The sequence below is a fragment of the Mus musculus genome, chromosome 11, assembly GCF_000001635.26.
Source record: "Mus musculus strain C57BL/6J chromosome 11, GRCm38.p6 C57BL/6J".
NCBI lineage: Eukaryota > Metazoa > Chordata > Mammalia > Rodentia > Muridae > Mus > Mus musculus.
Window position 1 is genome coordinate 59,693,582 of NC_000077.6, and position 24,145 is coordinate 59,717,726.

At 44.6% G+C, this 24,145-nt stretch overlaps 1 protein-coding gene across 16 annotated transcripts in view; it reads left to right on the plus strand.

Annotated features, from left to right (window-relative positions):
- Mprip (myosin phosphatase Rho interacting protein) overlaps positions 1-24,145 on the plus strand; it is a 118,393-nt gene that overhangs the window by 31,112 nt on the left and 63,136 nt on the right. For 15 of the 16 annotated variants that reach the window (XR_003949455.1, XM_006533433.2, XM_006533441.2 and 12 more), the window contains exons 2-3: positions 2,545-2,622; positions 3,377-3,442. Coding sequence is in view for 15 of the 16 variants with exons in the window: in XM_006533433.2 (XP_006533496.1) it covers positions 2,545-2,622; positions 3,377-3,442 (144 nt within the window). In the remaining variant the exon portion in view is untranslated. Of the gene's footprint in view, positions 1-2,544; positions 2,623-3,376; positions 3,443-24,145 lie in introns of those variants that run through there. The other variant, XM_011249055.1, reaches the window with a different exon arrangement.

Here is a 24,145-nt window from a genome sequence, read left to right on the forward strand (position 1 = left end):
TGGTTTGACTCCTGGGAAACGTAGAGGTTGACTTAAGCAACAGGGGAGGTTGGTTACATTAGACAGGGACAAATAGGATGTGGGACTCAGCAGAAGCCTAGAGCTTGGGTACTGCACAGTCAGTGGTCTAGGCTGGGCCACTGGTTATGGGACCTGGGCTAGATCTTGTGGGTTGTAGTAAAGGCATAGATAGGGAGGATGGGGAAGAGGAAGGAGGACAATTTACTGAGTTAGACCCTACATGAGGATGTGAGTATTCTTTTTGCGTGCTTTTAAATATGGCTTTATTGAGTTAGAGGCCACTCTAGCCTACAGAGTGAGTTCCAAAGCTCCATGGAAAAACCCTGTCTCAAAAAAAGAACGAACGAACGAACAAAAGAAAGAAAGAAAGACTGACTTGATTGAGGTAAAATTCATGTAATTAAAGTGTTTAAAGTATACAGCTTATTGCTTTGGGTTATTTCTAGAGATGGAGTTGTCAACATTACAACTTTATACCCTTCACTGTCTCCTGACCCTGGCTAGTCCCAGTTCCAGACTATCCAAAAAACTGCTCTCTGTCCCTTGAGATTTGCCTCTGTTAGTGTTTCAGGTACCAGCTTCCCTACCAACTCTTTCTGGAACCATAATTCTTACTCTGGCCCTATGCTTTCCTAGTGCTTACTGGAAGCCCTTTCTTAGCGACCCCAGAAAGTACTAGTAGATCTGTAATATGTGTAGTCCATGACCTTGCAAAGAATGCCTGGATAGAGGCTTGTTGAGTTAATAACTGTGCCAATGAGAACTTAAACCAGGGCAACCTGGGTTTCGAGGATACTTGTACCAATTACTAAAGACACCATTGGTCCCTTTAGGGAATGTCATGTAGATAGATATTCCTAATATAATGTCATTCTAAAGTTCTACAGCCATAAACAGAAAATAATGCCATATAATCATAGTGGGTAGCCTGTTGACCAGATCCCACAGGTAAGGGCCACTCAAGATGGAGGTCAAGAGGGGCCAGGAGGATCAGGATATACAGGGTTCAGGGAGTCCTCTGGTTCTAGCTCCATTTTTTTCTGTGCTGTGGACAGTCTGCGTACAGTATTCACTCAAGAGGTTTATGGGGAGTAGGAAATGTGTTCAGTTGGCTGGGCACTAGTAATGTCCATTTAGCTCTTGGGCCTTCTGCCAACACTTACTTGTGCATTTCATCAGAGCAAGGTCCTGTCATTCTTCCAGCAGCTGCTCCTATCCCACTTACACCTCTTTCCACTCCCTTTACTCAGGAGAAAAGTCAGAGTTTGGGGGCATTAAGGACTCTGCAAAGAAGCCAAAAAATGGCAGTATTCTTGGCTTAGCCTGGAGGCCATGTGACCCTCCAGCAAGCAAATTGCCCTCTCTCGAGTAATAGATTCCACAACTAAATGGGGTAGGATGAGGGGGTCTCCCAATGCCTTTTCCCCTTGCACCTGGGTAACCATTTCATCTACCTTGTATTCTATGAGTTACCTATTTCAGATAGTTCATGTGAACGGGATTCTGTAATATGTAGTCTTGTGTCCAGCTGCTTTCAATTATACAATGCTCTAGAGGTTCCAATGCCTTTGTGTGCATCAGAACCTGACTCTGTCATGCTGTGCAGTCATTATGTGGGCAGACTATAGATCTTTCAGCTCTTTATCTGTTTGTGGGCCTTTCAGTTGTTAGCACCTTTGGATAACTGGGAGCAGTACTCTTAGGATGTTGCAGGGCCTGTTTCCATTTGTGGACTTCTCTCACGTGTATGTTACCTAACAGTGGAACTGCTGGGGCTCAGATAGCTCATCTGTGTGTTCAGCCTTTCCCAAACTACCAGGCTATTTTCTAGCTGCAACATTTGCCTCTTGTTGTACTAGCTTATTTTGTTGAAACAGTCTCGTTCTGCAGCTCAGGCTGACCTGGAACTCATGGTGATCCTCCTGCCTCAGCTTCTCCAGTGCTGAGATTATAGGCATGATTCATGTCACCTAGTTTCTGTTGTGGTTTTCATATGTATTATCACAGAAACTTCATGAGGTGGAGTCAGAACTGTTGATATTTTGCTCTTCAACTGCTCAGTGTCAAGTTGAAGCCCAGAGGTTTCCTTGCCCTTGGTGGTCCCTAAGTACTGATGAATCTTAGGCCAGTGCCAAATTTGATCTCTTCCAGGCTCTGCTTTCTGTCTTCAGGATGGGGGAGGGGGTGGAGCTGTGTTGTTTACACTTGATTCCTGGCACTCAGTATGATACATTCATTAAATAAAATGTCATCCCTTCCTATCTTGGTGTGTTTGTTAGAACTTGAGAGAGGCAAGAGTCTGTAAGAGTTCTTTTGCTTTGTAGGTTTTCAGATGTCCTCAGGGTTCTGTGTTTCCCTAAGCATACCACAAGATGGGGAATCCTGAGACCTTTTAAACTAGGCATCTGTTCTAAATACTTAGCCAGTGTTGGGGAATAGGAGATGACATCCTGTTTGTTAACTTGGCTCTCTTGTCCTTTGGTTCAGTGATAATAAAGATCTGCCATCCTTTTTCTCTTCTAGGCAAAACCCATTTATGGTGGCTGGCTGCTCCTGGCTCCAGATGGCACTGACTTTGACAACCCAGTGCACCGGTCACGGGTAAGAACACCAGAGAGTATTCTTGGAATGGGAAGAACCAGAAGGAGGTCCATTTGAGAGTGAAGTGGTAAAGTTAGGGAGGGAGACAGGAGGTAAACACTGGAACCTGAGGAACAGAGTCCTCAGAGCACGGATCCAATGTTTTGTGAACTCCGAGGTCTCAGGAAGGTCTGCTTATGTATATATGGAGTCAATGGCACTTGACTATGGTAACACCCCTGGAGGCCTGGCCTATGTTGGGGTTCTTCTCTGTTTGATTTTTGTTAGCTCATTCCACTGCTGTTCAATTCCTCAAGCTTTGGCTGCTGATTCCTGTCCCTTGGAAATCACAAGACCAACCCATTACATACCATTTCCCAGACTTTGTTGGAAGTGATACTGTCAGTCTCCCTGTAACCCTAGGTTATTCCAGAACACATAAATCGACGAGCATGCTATGAAAACTCTGTACTGGCTGCCAGTAACAATATAGAAAAGTGACCACATACACTTTCTATTCCTAAGGAAAGCTCCAGCTTTTAAGACTCCATCGGGCATGTGGAAACACCAGTTACTTGTATTAGGCCATCTCCTGACCACACCTGGCTAATGAATCACTGCACTTATGTCTCCAATATCTCTCTCCTACCATCTGCCCCAGAAGTTGAAGCCTTAGAGCCAGCATTCTTTAGATTCTTTGAGTTAGATATTGGGGTTCTGCCAACTGAGACCCAGGGCCAGGGTACCTGACCCCCAACTCTGTGCTCTGTTGCAGAAATGGCAGCGACGATTCTTCATCCTTTATGAGCATGGCCTCTTGCGATATGCCCTGGATGAGATGGTAAGTGTCCTTAATGCTCCCTTGTCCTAGTCCTGGTCTTCCCCAGGCTCCTCTGCTGTGAAACTGCTAACCAAATCATGCTGGAGTGCAGCCTTACTAAGGCTTCTGTTTAAGAGTCTGGAATGGGCCGGGCGTGGTGGCGCATGCCTTTAATCCCAGCACTTGGAAGGCAGAGGCAGGTGGATTTCTGAGTTCGAGGCCAGCCTGGTCTACAAAGTGAGTTCCAGGACAGCCAGGGCTACACAGAGAAACCCTGCCTCGAAAAACCAAAAAAAAAAAAAAAAAAAGAGTCTGGAATGTTTTAAAGGACTTGTAGTACTAGGTAGAAAGTCCTCTACAAACCCAGATCAAGGCTCCCCCTCCCTGAGAAGAAGCAATGAAGAAGTAAGTCACTTTTGTTTAAGATTAGGGAAAATGAGGAGGTAGTCTTAGGTGTCAGCCGGGGGCTGAAGCAGATGAGCATCTTTCTGCTCTTCCACTGCCTAGCTTTCTACCTACACCATGGGTAGAGCAGTTGCTGGCTGCTCTTGCTCCAGAGGCCAAACCCCAGCTTAGCCAAGTAGAACAGAAGGTCTCTTTCTATTACTACCTGTGTCACCTCCCTTTTCTCTCAAAGAGATTTCTCTTTCCTAAATGAAGCTTTAGATTCCTCTTCCTTTGCAATTTGAGTAGGCAAGTATGTAGGTGGAGACCTGCTGTGCCTCTGAAGACTAGGGCCGCCTGGCAAAGTCTAGTCATGGTGTTTGCAGTCAGCTGGCCCACTTGCTATACCCAGGGCCAGTTTCCTCACTATGATGCAGTGAGACTCTGGAGTGTGAAATAACTGTCTCCAGAAACTTTCCAGAGGGTCAGGACACTAGTGCTTGGAGATGATCATTAGTGTTCATGTGTGCCAAGCAGGCCCCTTTCTTCCTATGCTTTCTGATGTGGCATTTCAGTCCTCTTATCTGAGACCATTAGTGGGCACAATACTGTGTTGCTTCCCATCCTACCCCTACACACTTTCCACAGTATGTCACCTCATTGGTTCCTTAAGATTTTTCTCCCATCATTCTTTTTGATGAACCTAAGAGTGAACCACAGAGGTTTTGCTGAAGAGCCATCTGTGAGGCAGAGTGCTTTACAGTGAGCATGGACAGCAACCCAGCTAGGGACAGGGACAGGTAGATATACGTGATGCTTTTCTTTCTACCAGCTTAGGAGACATGCAGGGCAGATTCTGCTCTTCCCTTGGTGTCCTTCTGTCTTGGCTGCTACATTAGCAGCAGCTCTGGGATAGGAATCAATCTCCCATAAGGCCTGTTCTTGAGTCCTATAACTAGTTAAAAGTATTAAAACCTTCAAAGGTCACTGGATTATATTCTCATTGAGCTCAAGACATGAACATTTGAAAATCAACACCAGGGTTTTTATTTAGGTTCAGCTAAAATCCAGAAGAATTCATTATTCTATTTGTTTGGTTTGGGCACCAGCACAGACTGCCGCTGCTCCTAAATCCTCCTGTCAGTCTCTGAGAGTTGAGCCAGGTATGCTGACACCTTGTGGGCCATAGTATTGGATATATTAGTTTGCTTTTTGTTGATGCAATGAAGACCATGATCAAAAACAACTTGGGGAAAAAGTGTTTATTTGGCTGTAGGTATTGGTCATAGTCCACCATTGAGGGAAAACAAACATGGAAGTTAATCAGGGCCGGAACCTGGAGGTAGGAATTAAAGCAGAGATCAATGAGAAACACTGCTTACTGATTTGATGCCAGTTTTCTCTTTTATACAGTCAAAGACCACCTGCCAGGGTGGCACTGCCCACAGTGAGCTGGGTTCTTCCACATTAATCATTAATTAAGAAAATGCCCCCACAGACTTGCACACAGGCCAGTTTGATGGAAGCATTTTTTAAAATTGTGGTTCCCTCTTCTTAGGTGACTGTACCTTGTATCAAATTGGGGGAAAAAAAGAGCATACAGGATGTGGCTAAGGCAAACATGACTGTGAGAAACAAAAAAGGAAAAAACTTGGCGGGACATCCAGGTCTAAACGTTATTGTGCATGGGTCATTTCTAGCGCATGGTTTACTATGTAGTCAGTTGATGAGTTTCTGTCAGATTATGGGCAGTACATACATATGGGTAGTGTACATAGCTAGTACCTTTGAGAGAGAGGGAAGTGACCAAACCAGCAGTGGCAGCCATGTTGAAATGTGTCTAAAGTGTCACTTTGGGCTTGTAAGTTTCCATGTTGCATCAGGAAGCTCACATAAAAGAACACTACAAAGGAGGCCATCAGTGTGAAGACGAGGCTGCAGGAGTTAGTCAGGGTAGAGGCTAGAAAGGAAAAGGCCATTTCAGTAGATGTCGGGAAAGAAGTAGCATGAGTGCTCTTGCGGGGACTGAGGGTGACAGAAGCTTACCCATGCCCTCTGGTCTGCATCCTGTCATGTCAGGGTTACCCTTTGTGTTTTCCCTGGGACAAGGAGAGATGTCCTCTCCCACTATATCTTCTGCCCATTTGGATGGACAGGGTTCTGAGTCCAGTGCTTGCTCATGCTGCTGAGCCTCAGCCCAGAGGTTTTCCCTTGTGTTCTTTCTGAACAAGGTCTTAAGAAGAGTTAGTGTACCTCAAGGCTATGTGCTTAATGTGTAGTGCCATCTTTGATTGAAACAATTAGAGCAGAGATACTCTTGGTGTATACCAGTGAGAGGCTGAGCATGCATAAGACATCTTCCACAACAAAGAAGAATCACCTTAAAGTTTGTTAGTGTCCAGAATAAGAATTGGTTTGGCTGTTGGCTTACTTACTTTTTTTGCTAACTTAAAAACGTTTCATTTGCTATTAGCACAGGACACAGGACTCACCTACCTGATTCCTGGAGTAGATGGCAGGTTAGGGTTATTTTACAGCTTTTTTTCATCTTGAGGGGTTTCTGTGGGATTCACTCACAGAACACATCTATATTTCCTATGGCTTTTACAATGCTTATGAAACATCTCCATCTGGGTGCTTTTATCCAAAAGCAACATCTTTGAATAGTCTATGATGGCTTCTGGTCCTCCTCTTATACCTGGATAAACTCCAGCCCTCACTGGTAGCCTGCCCTTCCCAGCTGACTGGCTGTAAGATTGAGTTGTATTTCCTTCCTTAACACTTAGTCACAGTCTGTTTCAAATTGATGTTTTCCTGTTATATATTATACTACCCTTTCCCTTCTTTTAAGTACTTTCTTACCAGCCAGACTATGGTTTTCCCCTGTGGCTGGAGGTTTTGATAATTCTTGGCTTCTTCCCATGTTGTCTGGGTAGGGTTCAGTAGACCAGGCATAGCATGATGCGTGGAGTTAAGGCTCACCATTGTTGAGAACTGGAGAGAAAGATGGGTTAGTGTGGTCCCAGAATAGTCATGAATGTGGTGGCTTTGACTAGCCTCTGTAAAAAGGGGAAATGATGATGTCCAGAAAACTTGAGAACAGGTGACTCTCTGATGGTTACAGTGTGCCTTCAGGAGGTGGGTAGTGGTACTAGCTCTGGGTGCCTTGGGATTCTGGCTGGCTCCCTGGTCTTACCATTACCTTTCCAGGCATAGCTAAAATACCATTTACTTTTGAGAATCTCTTTTTCTTTGGGGCGGATAGGTTTCTTTCTCCATATTCCCAAGTAATGTGTGAAGGTGAGGCAGATTTCCCTAAAAAAGAAGAGAAGCTTCCAGAGTGTGTGTTGAGGTGAGGGGCATAGTAGCCCATAGACATAGTAGAGCCTGAAGAGGCTAGGCTTACTATTTTTCAGGAGAGGACAAGCAAGGAGCCTGGAAAGCCCACTGATACTGTCCTTTGGGTGTTGCTTCATGTCTGCATCTTAAAGGAACTGATACAAGTCTACAGGTTTGATTGGCATCTGGCAGGAGGTTCTGGCCCCTGTAATGGGCCTGTTCTCTTCCTTTGCCTGAATACAAGTAAGGCAAACAGATGGTCCCATGCTTTGTTGTCTTGTATTGTGGTAAAATATGCATAAAATACAGCTCACTACTCAGAGCACATAGCACAAAGCAAGTAAGGCGGCAGTGGGTGCTCACACATACAGCCATCACTATGCAACTACATGAGAGCTCTGTCACCTTTTCAATAGAAGTTGTTGCCATTAAGATCTGACCCTTAGCTCCATTCTCTTGTGTGTCAGCCTGAGTCCATCATGAACCTTGTACAAATTGCCATCCCTTACCAGAAATGTTTGGGACAGGTAGTGGTTAGGATATTAGTGTTGGTTTTTGTTTTTTTTTGTTTTGTTTTTTTTTGTTTTTTTTGTTTTTTTTACATTCTGGGGTATTTGTATAAATAGTATTTGATATCTTGGTGATAAGAGCCAAGTCTAAACAGAAAAATAATTTATGTTTCACTTATACCTCATACACTGAGCCTGAAGGTAATTTTGTACCATGGTTTTTATTTCAGATCTCAGACTTTGTGTAAGTGGACTTTTTTTTTTTCCTGTTTTTAAGAGATGCAGGCCAAAGATCTTTAAGAGGTGGGACCAGTGGTCAATTTTAGGTCATTAGAATATGGCTACCAAATGGATTGTCGGGCCTTGATTTCTGCATCTTAGAGATGTGACTACTGGCCCTTAACACATTATTTTAGTTAGGGGTTTATTGCTGTAAAGAGACACCATGACCATGACAACTAAAAGAAAACATTTAATTGAGGCTGGCTTATAGTTTCAGAGATTTAGTCCAACATCATCATGGCAGAGTGCAGACAGACATGCTGAAGACAGAGCTAAAAGTTCTACATCCTGACCCACAGACAGCAGAAGGAAACTGTTCCACAAAGGGATGGGTAGCTTGAGCATAGGAGACCTCAAAGCCTGTCCCCACAGTGACACACTTCCTCCAACAAGGCTACTCCATATGGGCCAAACATTCACATACATGACTCTTGGGGTGAGGGTGGGGGGATGTCTACTCAAATCACCACCCTCACATTCCTACCACGATGTACTATACTATCTTCACCAGAGGCCAGACCAATAAACCGTTAGAACTGAGTCTAAGCAAACTTTCTCTACTTAAGAAGCCAGCAAGATAGGTAAAAGGCTTGCCACACAAGCCTGATAGCCTGAGTTTAGAGCTCACAGAAAAGCTAGCTATGATGGTTAATGCCTGTAACTCTAGCATCTCATATTGAGTTGGAGCCAGTGAGCCTGAAATATGCAGTACAGTGGGAGGAAAAAAAGAGACCCTGTCTCAAACAAGATGAAAGTAAGGTCCTTTGACTACCACACTAGCACACACAAAAATTAAATAAAAAAAGAAAAAGTAGCCCATATCAAGAATTTTGTTGCAGTGTCACAAAGCTCTCTCATAGATGTCCTTCTACTATGGGAGTCTTAAATGAATACCTTAAAGAGGGAAGAAATTAGCAAAGAGAGGGCAAGGTGGGTAGGCATGGCCAGCTATAAGGGCTCAAGTCAACTTATGTAGGTGGACCACTAATGCTGAGAAAGGAGACAGATCCTCTGAATCAGACTATATTCCCTGCTCCTTGTGTCCCTTATTCTCAGGATGCTTGCTGAAGCATGGAGAACTCATGTACCTCTGTGCATTCCCTTCAGGACAGCAAGTACTCGATGACTGACTGGTCCTGCATGAAACGGTGTTACTGACAGTGCACCTATGTGGTGAGGTGGGCTTTCAAGTTTCAAACTGTGCTGAAAGATTGGTGACCTGAAGAACCCAGTGAAGTTCCCTTTCTGTCTTAAGGACCATCCAGTGGCTATATTTCCCACCTCAGTTCTATAGGTGTGGAAGAAAAGGCAGAAAAACAGTAGTAGCTATCCACCTAAGTTAGACCATAATTAGATTCCCTAGTTACCCATCTCTCCTTTAGAGAATACCTGCAGTTCCCTTTCAGAGAAGCTTCTGGGCACTATGGAGCTATCTGCCTGGCCCTTTCCTGTCCTTCTAGTTTTTAGAGTGGTGTGCAGGTGATTGGGGTAGTGGGGACAGTTTATGTCTTTGTTAGTTTTTGCTGGGGAAACATGGAAAAGATGCAGTGTGACTTGCACCTGACCACTGCTTTTAAGAGTGTGGGTGGACTTTACCATAGCATAACAACCAAGCTGTGCCCTGCAGACTATAATGATTTGCAATTGTCTCCCTTCTAAACAGAGAGGAGTGATATTAAAGGTAGTAGTGTCTTTAATATGTATTTTATGTATGTGTATGCAGGCATCAATAGAGGCCAAAGAGAATGCCAGATCTCCTGGAGCTGGAGTAATAGGGGTTATAAGTCTCCTGGAGAGTATAGGACAGAGTACATTGCTCTGGGAACTGAAGTCAAGTTGTCTAGGGGAGCAACTGTTGAGCCATCCCTCTAGTCAACTTGAACCAGGTTTCTTTGCTGTAGAGATCTCCACTTCAAGGTACAATACAGAATAAAAAGTATGCTTGATGCAGAGGTTAAGAAAGCAGTCACTGGGTGTGATTCTGTGGGAACACTGATATTTGGAGACTAGAGTATAGAACACTGTTGGAAATGGAGTGACACTGTCAAAGGAATTGCACAGGGAGATTCACTAGGCAGAGGTTATTGAGCCAAACAGAGAGCCACGCCCAAAGCCCCTTCAGAGCATTTAGCACGTCCCTTAACTTTGCCTGGTTCTCTGCCTGAGTTGCCTGCAGGATCTTTCACTTATGTTCATGTTTTCAATAATGTTCAAATGACCTTCTCCCCTCCACTAGAAGAGGGCAGTGTCAGACTCATGTGGCCTTTGTAGCGAGGCATCAGCTTCTTTGCTTTCAGTTCTGAGCTTATCATAGTCACAATGGAGAACTTCAGAGATGTGCAGCAATAAGGATGTGTCAGATAATCCTAGTTGATCACATTTGGGAATGCCTGGGTTCCTTCCTCATCCTGTGAAACAGCATGGGGATGAAAGACAGATCTTTGAGGATCTGCCTCTAACCCTTAATGTTGGAATTAAAGATGTGTGCCACCTCACCTGGTTGGATTTGTCCCAGGTCCTTCCTTCTGGAGCTTCTGTCTTTTCTGCTTTGCTGTCTTGTACCTGAGAATGCCTCACTCCTGCTTTGTTACACACTTGTTTTCTTTGTGCCCTGTTTCCTAGGTGTAATTATTTTAAAGACTAATCCTTTTCCTTGTCTACTTTGCCCTGTCTCTTTGCCTTCTCAGCTTCCTTTCTATTGGCTTTGGCTTCAGGTTTTCACAAATGAATAGCAACCGAGTGCATAAACTTACAAGTAGACGTGACCCCACAACAAGTCACCTTAAGTAGAGCACCAACAACAGACCAGAGCAGGTGTCTACTAAATCCAGACTGGCTAGCCAGGCCGTTAATTTAGATTTCTTAGGGAGCACTGATGAGGGATTACTTGCATAGGCAGCCCCTAAACAGCAGCAGCAGCAGCATTGCAAAGTCCCACCCCTGAGTCCCCTTTTCCATTAATAATCTACTTCTCGTATGCGCTGGTATTTCTCCTGGTCACTTGCAGCGGGGAGAAGGCAGGAGGAAGTGATGGCTGAACTCTCTGCTGAAGATCCTTTGGCCCTCCCTCTATCTTTTATGGAGTATTGATAGCCCCATTGACATTACTAAAGACCCAGCTACCTCTGTATTGTTATCAATTAGTTGCCATGGTTTCTAGGCCTAGATTTTCTTTTCCATGATGTACATAGGGTTAACATGTTAGATCTGGAGGAAAAAGGTGTATTAGAGACTGGCCTCAGACTATAAATGCATACAGAATGTACACATCTTTATTCACCTACAGTACTTGCCTGAGGAGAATTGTGACCCTAGCTTCTTTGAAAGGTCCCAAGTGTCCCCAGAGATAAGCATCTGGCACATCCATTCTTTGGAGAATGATATTCTCCAGAAAACTTTTTAGGTCTTTGTGAGTTCCAGGCCAACTAAGGCTACATGGTGAGACCCTGTCTTGAAAATAAATAAATAATAAAGGAAGTACAGAGAGGCAGAGGCAGAGACAGACAGTCCCACCCTGCACTTTTTTCTTGAACTGATGAGTTTTCCCAAATTGAGCCCTCTCAGCTCCCGTCTAAGGATGCCTCTGCGCAGCCGAAGGACTTGGGGTAGGGTTTTGACCTTTAGGGTACAGACTTTCTCTGAGCTGTGAATCCTTTTCCCACACTAGAGCCTTTCAGAGAGTAACCTTCCTGTGTGGCCTTCAGAGCACTAGCTTTCTAATGGTCTGTGGCAGTGTGAGTCCGCTGCCCTGGCTGTGCTCCAAAAGACTCTTCTACCTACTTGTAATCCCAGTCACTGTGTTCCAAAGTCCTAACTGACATCTCATGTCCACTGGTGTCCTCCTTTATTGTTTGTCCTTTAGAGTTTATACCTCGATGACCATTTTCAAAAAACTGTCAGTAGGCCATAAAGCTATTACATCAGCTGTGAGTAACTGGAGGCTTTCCATGTGTGTCAGGAACAGTGCAAGTTGTTGGTATATTCTGGTTTCTTACTGTGAGTGTGCCATCACTGACTGCTCTACTGTCTGATCCATACTGCAGCCTGGTTTGTGTTTGGGCCTGTGAAGGTCATGTTACTTCTGTGGGTCCCTATAGCTCTTTCTTTGCTCTTGTCAAGGTATATGTTAGTATGTGTGAATGCAAATGTACCACATTTTTGCAATTTTGCGTCCTGAATTAAATGCACCTGGCTGGCTGTTCCTTGCCTCAGTTGAAATTGCAAGCCCTCCTCGTTAGAAGCCCAGGGGTTACTTGCTATTGAAGGAGGCAGTTTATCTAATCTCCTCTGATGAATGAGCCCTTTTACTGAAGGGCCCATTCACCTACTTGGGATTAACAATAATACCCTTGTAGTGCCCTGGACAGGTCCTGCTACTGATACTTCAATAACTGAGAAATAACAGCAGAAACCTGGGGCTTAGGCCTGCCCTCCTTCCAGGGCCGTGGAGCACTGGTGGCTTTTTCTTTGTCTCACCTGTTCTCCCGAGGGCTCTGCCTATGGCCTTGGGAAACTGTCAGAGATTGGCCTTGTTCCTTCATACATAAGGTGCTGCTTTGCTCTGTGCCTTGAAACGTAAAGTTGGGAAAATAAAGATGAAAAGGGGTCCTTGCTTTCCAGTCACTTAGTCTAGCCAGAAAAATAGAATCAGCTGTCCTGAGGTGTGGAAAATGTAAGAGGTGAACAGGAAAGACACACTTGCCTTCTGTTTACCTATAGCAGGAACCAACCAACCAATCAGCCAGTAAGCTCTATAGCTTCCCGGTGACAGAAGTCAAATCAGTAATGGTGGAAGTTTTGGTAAGCTGGAAACAAGGTTGCTTGGTTACCACCTAGAGATAACAGTCAGTTCACACAAAGAGTTTGTGAACTATTCCGGTGCGCAGGCAGATGTGTACATTCCTGATGCCAAAAGTAAGATTTGTTACGTATTTAAACTTGCTACTTTTTAAAATATTGTATTCTACAGTTTGCTGTTTCATCCTACCTATTATCTTCATTTGCTATTCCATCGGGTTTATTTATGGTTCTTACAATCTCTATATACTTGTTTTCAGGTTGGTTGGTTGGTTGGTTGGTTGGTTGGTTGGCTTGTTTGTTTGTTTAAATGTAGCCTGAGATCAAGGACACTACAAGAATCAGTTGATTGGCCCACAGAATCAACTGACCAGGACTCAAGTTGGGCTCAAAGAGATCAGGGACCCTGTATGGGTCTGACTTAAGTCCTCTGCATATGTAGTATGGTTGTGTAGCTAGATACTCTTGTGAGATTCCTCACAGGGGCGCGGGGCCTGTCTCTGATTCTTCTGCCTGCCTTTGGCACCCTTTTTCTCCTTCTGAGTTGCCTTATCCAGCCTTGATATGTGCCTGGTCTTACTATAGCTTGTTATGCCACATTTGGTTAATGTTCCTGGAAGGATTGTTCTTTTCTGAAGCGGAGATGAAGCCTGTGTGAGTCTGGGGAGGAAAGAGGGGAAGAGAAACTGCAGTTGGGATATAATATATGAAAGAAGAATACATGAAAAGGAAAAATATGAGAGCCTCAGAGAACATTCTTAGAAGTAGGATTGCTGGTATGGAAATGTGTGAGTTTTGAGCCTATCAGTGGTTAACACTTCAGTAGCATTGCATGACATCAGCTAACTGGCTGGGTCTCCCCAGCTTCTCCCTTTTCCATTTTTCTCTGTATCCTATCCCAAACTATAGTGGGAGACTTTTCGAGTGAGGTCCCTAAAAGATGTTCAGTACCATGGTTGCGATCTTTGAGAACTGGGTTATTAGAAGCCTAAAGAGAACTGAGAAATCTCATTTTAGATCTTGCTTCTCCCACTGTCAGAAGCAGGATCAAAGGAGTTCAGTTTGCTGCCCCTTGCCACTTTCCTGTCCCCTGAGGCTAAAAGGGGGTTTGGGTGCAGGTACGAAGGCTACTTTATCCCCCCTTTGTAAAGGGAAATGGAGTAGGCCACATAGCAGAGTGAGAAGAGTCCACTTGGTCACTTACAGTCTCCAGACTCTACTGCTCTCTGCCTTCAGCCTCTGGCTCTCCACCACCCATTTGGCCTTTTGGAATTAGGATGAAAAAAAAAAAAAAAAAAACTGTTTCAGGCCCCAGAAGGTCCCTGCTTACTTAATTCCCATGTCTCTAAAAATATCTGAGCTTCTGCTAGCCCAGTCTCCTCCCCCATATTCTGCTGCTCTCCCCCCACCCAAGACTTAGGGGAAGAAACAAGATCTCCCTCATTGTTCTTTCCGAGCTCAGAAAGGAATAAATAAGAACACTGAGTTTCTAAAGTTGAAAGGGGGGAAAAACTGCCTTTGTTGGGCCTGGAGGGGCGTCACAGCATCTAAAGCCATCCCTGCTGGGGACAAGTCCACATTCTGTAGTCCCTTCTCTGTCACTGGGAAAGAAATGGAAGGGCCAAGAGCCTAGACTTCTTCTTTCTTATATATGTGGGATGGCAAAGGGAGCTGGGGCCTGTACAGCAGTCCAGGCTGCCTAGAGGAGCTGTATGTGGGAATGGCGTGGCTCCCAGCCTTTGACCACGCCTGGTCAGCACAGGCCAAAGGGGGCTGTGGGAAGCGGCCAACCTCAAGGCTGCTTGTGGCCCCGGGCGCTTTCTCAGGCATTTCTGGATTGGGACAGAGCCTCAGACACCACTCTTCCCATCCCCCAATCCTAGCTTTGGATTCCTGCCTAATTGAGGCTTTATTTATCTCCATGTTTCCCAGCTCTTTATGAGACAGACAAGTGGGCGAGGCCTACCCGGAGGAAGAAGGGGAAGCATAGGGGAAGAAGGGCCCAGGGGAGGAAGAAAATATAAAGGTCTACTCCCTTCTCGGAGGGGCTGTCCAGGGAGGAGCTAGAGCAAGAGAGGCTTCCCAGTAAGGTGGCTGTGCAGCATTGCTTCTTAGTCTCATCCTACTCGGAATCTAAAAATAGCCTTGTGAGAGTCACAGGCCTGCTTGCTTGTGGGAGCTCTGCACACCAGAACTCAGAAAAGCTGTATTCAGCTGCTAGTCGAAAGCCACTGGCTACCTCTCCCTTTCCTTGCAGGCCAGATCTGTGACCTCAGGATCCCGCAGAGACTTGGGGTGGAGAGGAGTGTGAACACACCCAAATGCACTCAGCAAGCTGCCATATCTTTCTGTGGAAACAGAAAAATCCGCTTCCTTTCCTCATCTTTTGCCCTTCTTTTTCTTTTTCTTTTTCTTTTTCTTCTTCTCCTTCTCCTTCTCCTTCTCCTTCTCCTTCTCCTTCTCCTTCTCCTCCTCCTTTTCTTCCTCTTCCTCCTCCTCCTCTTCTTCCTCTTCCTCTTCCTCTTCCTCTTCCTCCTCCTCCTCTTCCTCCTCCTCCTCCTCCTCCTCCTCCTCCTCCTCCTCCTCCTCCTCCTCCTCTTCTTCTTCTTCTTCTTCTTCTTCTTCTTCTCTGTCAATATTCCTACTTAACTTTTGCAAGGTAAAGCAGACCTACCTCTCTATATAGGCCATTTAAGAAAATAAAAGTCAAACTATATTGGATTTGGAGCAGTTGTGTGTAGGAGGGTAGAAGCACAAAAAAACTTTGTCATTTTGCTCAATTACAAAGTTAAGGTATGTATTGGACACATTTTTTAAGACACAAAAACAAGAGAAGATCAGTTCTCCAGAAAGTCCACTGCTGTTTGGTTTAATTTTTCAAGTCAACTCAAAAGGAAAGCCCTTCTAGGTGTCACATTCTGTCCCATGACAGCCTGTCACAATAGTAGAGATTGGAATAGACACTTATCCTTAGGGTAATGCACCCTCCTGGGGGTGGTTCTTGATAGCTGTGGGTTAGTTCTTCCTATGCACCCAAGGGTCCTGGGCAGAGGGCTGGCTAGGCAGATAAAGACATGGGTGACCTTGGAAATCTGCAACTCCCATTCCAGAAGTATTCTAACTTGAGATCTAGGTTGCTCAGAGTGCCTTGCTGGCATCATCAACCTCTCAAGCCAATTTGGCTACAAGAAGAGGTCTTGGGGACCACAGGATGCCTGGTAGGAGACCAGTCTTCTTGTTTACTCCAGGCTGGGCTTTTTCTGTTTGTGGAGTCAACCAAAACAAAATAAGTTGAGTTAGTTTGCTTTCAGGCAATTGTCAGAAAATATTTCAGTTGATTTGTGGGGGTTAAATTCCAATTCTGCTTTCTGTTAACTCACCCTGAGGTGCCTTTGTGACTCACTAAACCTGTCCTTTTTCCTTTGCACCATGAAGACTGTAAGGATAGCCAGTTAAGAGTGCAGACGGTAAGCCACAATGTAGCAGAGTCCTGTTTCCTGTCCTCTGAACATTCATCTGAAGGGATGAAGAGAAGACAAGGATACATACTATCACGATGTCCTGCTTTCTCTACTTGCTTGGCCATTAGACCAAAGGAAAGGCAAAGTAGTTGATTCCCTTGCCTGGAATCCAGTGATACCTGTTCACCGGTGAGCAAGTAGTTTAAGATTTTAGCAATGCTACATCTAACTAAAAATTCCATGTTATTTAAAGGATAAAAACCTTCAGATACATTTGACAGTAGTGTAGGCAACAGCATGAACTCCAGTTATGTATATAGTTCTCTATTCTTCTATATTATTTTTTGAGAGTAGAGTTTTGGATAGAGGATTTGAAAGATCAAAGGCTGAAGAGAAAGCCGGGCGTGGTGGCGCACGCCTTTAATCCCAGCACTCGGGAGGCAGAGGCAGGCGGATTTCTGAGTTCGAGGCCAGCCTGGTCTACAGAGTGAGTTCCAGGACAGCCAGGGCTATACAGAAAAACCCTGTCTCGAAAAACCAAAAAAAAAAAGGCTGAAGAGACTGCTTTTAGCTTCTAGAACATGACCACTGCAGCTCAGAGTAATTCAACTCTCCTTTAGGCCATGGAACCCTGCACATGACCTTGGAGAATGCACTTATTCCAGAGGACTCTCTTTTCAGAGTGTTTAGACCTGTGAGCCACTTTGGGGTGGATACCTAAATGCCCCTTGTGGTGAGCTGTTGTGGACCAGCAGCTGGATACAACTACTCTTCCAGCCCTTCCTCAGTCCAGCTGGCTATTCGTGCTTCAGCTTCCTTTATGACTTCTATGGCCATTTCCATCTTGTATGTTTCTGAATTGATACTGTCCACAACTTGATACTGTGTTCTGAGCAAATGTACTTGAGTGGTACACATCAATAACTCAGTCATTCACAGGCCTGGCATGTCACCTCCAGACACTCCCTGACCATTCTTTTGTACCCCTCAGATTTCATCTCCTAGGAGGGAGGTCTGATGGAGCAGATCATGGGCTATGAGTTGGTCATTTACTTGAGGTGGCTATGGGCTAAATCACTTCTTTGCCTCGCCCTGGGGTTTTTAAGAGTGGACTGGGTATACTTTTGAAAGAATCCTGGGATAAATTTGATGGCAAATATAGTGCTAGGGAGGAGGCAACTCTGGGTGCCTCACTGGTCTTACTGATGTGCTAGGAAGGAGGTCACAATTGATGCCTCACTGATCTCACTAGTGTGGTACTGAGGAGGAGACCATGGTTGGTATCTTGCAGGCCTCAGCAGCTTATATACCTGGTAGCTTTTTACTTGGTCTTCCCCTGCCCTCAGCCCTGGGTGCTGCTTAGAAAGATGCTCAAGCCATCTCATGGGCATTTGGTTGCTCTGCCTGTGGGAGTGGGAGCCTGTTTTAGTAAGCTGCCTCATTGGAGGCTCACTGGGGTTTACCCAGATTACTTCCTGCTTCCATCCTCAGCCTTCTTTCTCCTTTTGCATAGAAAAAGTTGAAGTTTGTGTTATAGCACAACAAATCAATTTTTTTTTCAGGAGACAGAGGCCATTATTGGCCTCCCCTTCATGTCTCTGTTCCTCTAAGAAGTTACTAGTGACCTTTGTGTTTGGTGTTTATTTTTAATTACCTTTGTGTGGCCAGCATTCTCACAGACCAGTAAACAGAGCACCTTGACTTCTCAAGTGAAATTGAGGTTCCTTTCTGTTATTTCTGTTATTTATTATTCAGAGGTCTCTAAGCAAGGTCTAAGAAAGGACCTAGCAAATATGAGGACCTTCTCCTATCCTCAGGGAATTGATGACTGTGTTAGGAAACAGGATACCTAAGGAGAGAAAGACTTACAGCCATTGTATTAGGTACAAGGTGCAGCCTGGCTCAGTTGGCACTCTGGAGGAATGCGGTGCATTAGTGAACACAAGTGGATTGGACTGGGGGAGACAAAGACATAGAAGTTGGGATAGGGGCTGGAGAGATAGATAGCTCAGCGGTTAAGAGCACTGACTGCTCTTCCAAAGGTTCTGAGTTCAATTCCCAGCAACCACCACATGGTGACTCAGAACCATCTGTAACGAGATCTGACACCCTTTTCTGGAGTGTCTGAAGACAGCTAGAGTGTACTTACATATAATAAATGAATAAATCTTTAAAAAAAAAAAAAGAAGTAGGGATAGATCCAACCTTAGGATCACATGGACTGTTTGGGGAATAAGGAGGTGAGAATTGTCACCTGTGTGTTCCTGCCCCTCCCTAAGATACCTGGGATGGCTTGTGTGTATGACCCTCATACATCCTCACCTCCATGCTAGATTATTGGGAGCAAGATAATATTTTCACAGAGGAGAAAATAGGTCCAACATTCTACCTGTAGGAGAAGTGTCTTCTTCAGACCTCTAGACTGGGGCTGGAGAGATGGCTCAGTGGTTAAGAACACTCTCTGCTCTTCCAGAGCTCCTGAGTTCAATTCCCAGCAAATGCATGGTGGCTCACAACCATCTATAATGAGATTTGGTGCTCTCTTCTGGACTGCAGGATACATTTAGGCAGAATGCTGTATACATAATAAATAAATCTTAAAACAAAACAAAACCTCTAGGTTGGTGAGAAGTTGTGCTAATCCATCAAGTCATGCTGGGAGCTCCTCTGTTAATGCACTGCAATGCAGTAGGCACACGCACGCACACGCACGCACACACACGCACGCACACGCATGAGAGTGGGTGGCCAGTATGAGAACTCAAGCAAACTCAGGCTATAAATCCTTTATATTTTGATCCATGGAAATATCAGAGACACAAAGGGCACCATGTAGAGGTCCTGAGGAGTGAGAAGAGACGGAGTCTGACAGCAGATAGGCTTTTACCAGATAGGCCTGAGTCTGCTCTGTGTGTGACTTGGGTGGTAAAAGGGTTTTGCTTTTTGTTTTTTGTAATAATTTTCTTGAAATTTGATTCACACAGCTCACCCATTTAAAGTAAACACATGATTATTTTAGTATATTTAGTTATATATACAAGTAGTGCAATTGTAACTGTCATTGTGGCCAGTTTAAAAATATTCCATCATTACAAAGAAAACCCTGTGCTTCTAACAGTTAACTCTCTGTTCTCCCTCAGTCCCAACTTTTTTTTTTTTTTTTTTTAAATTAAGTCTGGCTGGCCTAGAACTCAATCTGTAGGCCAGGTTGGTCTACTTCACAAAGCTCTTATCTGCATCTGCCTTCCAAATGCAGCAACTAAAGGCATGTGTTACCACACCCAGCTAAAACTTATTTTTAATGCTGAAAAATAGTCCATTGTGTAGATGTCCCAAGATTTACTTATCTAGTCATCTGTTGATGGATATCTGTGATCCCACCCTTAGGCACCTATAAATCGGGCTATTGTGAGCAGTCACATTACAGATTTCTGTGTAGACATGTTTTCTGTTTTATTGGATGTATGTCTAAAAGTGGTGGTGCTGGGTCATAGGGTCATTGTATTTAACCTTTGAAGGAGCCACTATACTTTCCCACAGTGGCTACTTTATGTCTCATTTTGACCAGCAGAGTATGAGGGTCCTGTCAAGGCATATCCTTGTCAGATGTTCAGTCTGTGTCCATCCTCCTCACTATAGCCACCACAGTGAGAAGAGTTGGCTCTTACTGTAGTTCTCATTTACCTTTTGCTGGTAGCTGAGCAAGCTTCTTGGTTTCTTCTTGAGGAAACCTAAGTGCTACGGAAGACTGTCTAATTTATTTAGTTACCTGATAGTCATATAGCATTTGTTATGTCTTAAATGTTCTATAGACATTTACATTAGATTCATGTTAATCTTTCTGAAATAGGCCTCAATATAATCATCTTATAAATTAGAGAAACTGAAGTCCAGAGAGCAGAAAGAAGACCCCCACGGCCATGGTGCTGTGGTACATTTTTATGGTTATTTATGCCTGACATGTTAGACGTGATCAACACTCTCTGAATGTACATAGTAAAACACAGAAAGTTTGGTACCACAGAGATTGTGGCTGTAAGAGTTTTGCTGAGCTGAATCTTTGCCTGTATAAGCTGCAACATTTCCCTAAGCCTAGCCTGGGACCCAGTATGGCACTTACTAGTTTTCCCTGCTCAGTTGCAGTTGCTCTTGCCTCTGAGAGGTGATAGTGTGGCATGTAGAAAGCACAGCAACCTTTTGGTGCTATGTGTCTAAAGTAGGTGTTGTTTGTTGTTTTGGCCAGGGAGCAATGCAGCTACTGCTACAATCTCACGTGACTGCCCGGTTAAGAATGGCTGAGATAGCTAGAAGACACTTGTGTAGCTTCACCATGGGCCTCATGGTTGCAGTGACTACTCTGGCCAGTGATCTCCTTTAAGAGTTGTGCTGCCCCTTGGTAGAAGTGACATATTCTCTAGGTCCACATACCCAGGTGGACAGATTGGATCTGAGACTGGCAGGGACCCTCCTCCAGGAGCTGCCCTCCTTTCCAGCTGTGGGCACCTATTTCTGACAAGGCTTTCCTAGGGAGGGAGAGAATAGAGGACAGTCACTTAGTTGTGGCTGTTTTGGAAGCTCGGGTACAAGAAACTCAATTTCTGCTTAGTGCAAGCACTGTGCCTAATGATGACTACACTCTTCTCAATGTATCCACTCAGGAATGTCTCTAGGTTAGAAGCAGCTGTGCACATTGTCATCCAGGTGTGGGAAGCTGAGGCAGGACTGGGTAAAGTTGAAACCCTACAAAGAAAAATAGTGAGTGTGAAGGGTTGCCCAAAGACACAGTGCTAACTCTGTGGCCTGGGCGGGACTTCCTTTCAGTTCACTTGACTTTTTTTTTTTTTTTTAAATCTTTAAAAGAAGTCATTCTCATAGCATATAGGACTCCTTCCACCAAAAGGGAGCCCTCCTAGAAATGTTTGTTTGTTTGTTTGTTTACTTATTTTTACAGTGCTGAGGATTAAACTCAAGCTTCACATATACAGGCAGAGCCACATTCCTAGCCCTTTTACTTAAAAAAGAAAATTGTGACAGTCTCACTGTATAACCTAGACTGTATAACCTCCCAGTCCTGCCTCAGCTTCCCACACTTGGATGACAGATGTGCACAGCTGCTCCTAACCTAGAGACATTCCTGAGTGGATACATTGAGAAGAGTGTAGTCATCATTAGGCACAGTGCTTGCACTAAGCAGAACCTAAGGCTCCAGCCTCACTGCTCAGACCTTGTCTCAGTCAGGTTACTTCTTGTTACTGAGAGGATTCGAGAGGGGCAGGATTTCCAGATAGTGTTCCCTCTCATCACACACAGTTCTGGCCACATCACTTCTGTCACACATCTCTGAAAATGGCTGCTGTCCTGTTAGAGCAGTTGTCTGGCACACCTATGGCCTCCCTGTCTCTGGCCCTTCACCAAGTGGTATCTGCCTTCTTTAAGGAAGGTACCATACCTTCACCCCTTCTCTCCTATTCTTCAGATTCAAGCTTCATTTTGTTGTTGTTGTTTATCATGATGATGAGGAGGAGGAGGAGGAGGTGGTGGTGGTGGTGGTAGTGGTGGCGGCGGTGGTATCTGGCGGGCATTTTAGGGGTGCTAGTTGTTCTAAGCCCCTTGTGAAGCCCTTTCTATTTTATCATCCACAACCTGTCAGCTCCACACAGCTGTGTTCCATCTCAAATTCTCAGCCCATCTTTGCTTCTGCTTCTGTCAGGTCATCTTGGGCCCAAAAGCTGTGAGTGACTTCAGACAGCTGGATGGTCAGCCTAAGAAAGAGCCTGCTATAGTAGCAAGGAGAGGCCAGGGTCTCAGAAGTTCTGAGGCATTGGCTCCACCCCCAGCTGAGTGCCAGAAGCACCACAGGAGGCTTTTACTCTCCTGAGGTCCCAGTCCTAACCCAGGAAGTGGGAAGCAGCCTCCGTCCGGGCTTCTGTGTTTAGTTCTAGCTGGTTCTGTCACTCAGCAAATACTGAGCCCTGTGCATACAGCTTGATTTAGCAAACTCTTTTTCAGCCGTATCAGCCAGTCTCTGCCTCCCTCCTATCTATCCCAATCTTGAGACAGCACACCATGGTTTGAGTCTAAAAGGCCATGTGCTAAGTTCTTGGTTGATAAGACGGATTCTTCTATTATTAAGTTTACGTTTGATAGTCAGTCTCTTGGAAGTTCATGGAAATTTAAAAGGCATAGGATGTAGTTGAAGGGAGCAGGTCCTTTGGGCATTCCCATGAAGACCATATCCCCACTTTCCTCATTCATTGTCTTCCTCTTTCCATCATGATGTTTTGCCTCACTTGAAGCAATTGAGTCAGCTAACCATATATTGAAATCCTCGAATCAAAGTAAAATCTCTTCCTTCAAGTAGATGACCTCAGGGGTTTTGTCACAGTAACAGAAGAACTCACTAGTTAATCTTTCTTGTTACTCTCCTATTTTCTTCTTTCATCCAGATGTCTTGGAAGTGTCTCAAAAACTCATAGTAAAAGGTGTAAAATCCTTACACAATGATACTCTTATGCACCTTTGAGCTCTTACACATACAAGGCCAGTGGCAAGCTCTTTGGCCAGAGGAGATACTAAACAGTGATAAAACTACAGGTTTGTCTCAAAAATGAGCAGCACCTGTGAGCTGGAAGACAGGAGCTGTACATGAATGTAGCACCTAGGGAATGAATATAGTTCTTTCTTGCAGAGGTACATGGACAGGGACTGAACAGTTTAATAAATAAATGGACAGTGGTTGGTAGGAAGTTCTGTTGGAGCCCCAAGGGAAAAAGCTAGGCCATTCAGTCGTGATGTAGTGTTGAGACTTGCGTGTGCTTAGTCAGAAACAGACATCATCCGAAACACACAGAAGGTAGCAGGTAGGATTGTACTCTGGCTCTGGCAGCATGTGGCTTTCTTTCTTGAGCAGCTAAGAGGGCCTAGAAGCCAAGATAGCCTATGAGCAATGAGAACTCCCTCCAGCTGACCAGAGTTTTTAATGACCCTCTCCAGGTAAGACCCCTGGCTTCTATGAGGGGCTGATCTAGAGCCGGGCAAATGTTGTCCCAGATCATCCTGAGCACCTTGTCCAGGAAGTGGTCTGATACAAAACAGGAGCCACTGGACAAGCTCCTGGACCTAACGCTGGAACAATGTGAGGAACACAATGAATAACTTAGTATTTTGGTTATAATCAGGGCTTAAGTTAAATGTCTACCAGTCTATACAGCTATACCTTGATGGTTGATAAAGAAATAAATGGGAAAAAGAAAATCTGTGCAAAAGAGTTTCAAATAACCTGTGCAGATTTCCCCTCAGAAGTCATCATGTGCCATCAGTCCCTCTCCTCTCCAAGCAGACTGTTTAGTATGTAGTGACTTTCAGCTCCTTTCAGCTCCGGGCCATAGCTTATCACAAGACATACCACCAACATCAGTGAGAAGTCCTGCACTCTCTCAGGTACAGTGAAAGGTCTGCTTTACCTCAGTGGCTTTCCTTCTTAAGACCCAGAACCATAGTCTAGTCATGAGAAAAACAGACCCCAAGTGAGGAATAGTCTTCAAATACATGGCTAGCACTTTGTAAAACTGTCAAGATCATAAAAAAACATGGAAAATTTGAGAAACCATCACAACTAAGAGTAGCCTGAGGTTTCATGACGATATGATGTGCTCTAGAACACTAGAAGAAAACTCAGAGGACTCAACATGGACTTATGTTGATTTGGTGTCCGTATTTGTTGGCTGCTTGCACCACCCTGGTAAAAGATGTTGGTAACAGAGCCAATTCAGTAATAAGTATGTAGAAATCCTACATTACCATTACAACTTTTAAAAGATAAAATAATAACAACAAAAAAGAAAAGAAAGCAGTACCAGAGACTCAGGGAAGCAGAGGTTGCCTAGACCTAGCTGCCTGAACAGGTTCGGAAAAGAGGCTATTTGGAAGGACTGGCAGGGGTAGGGCAGGGG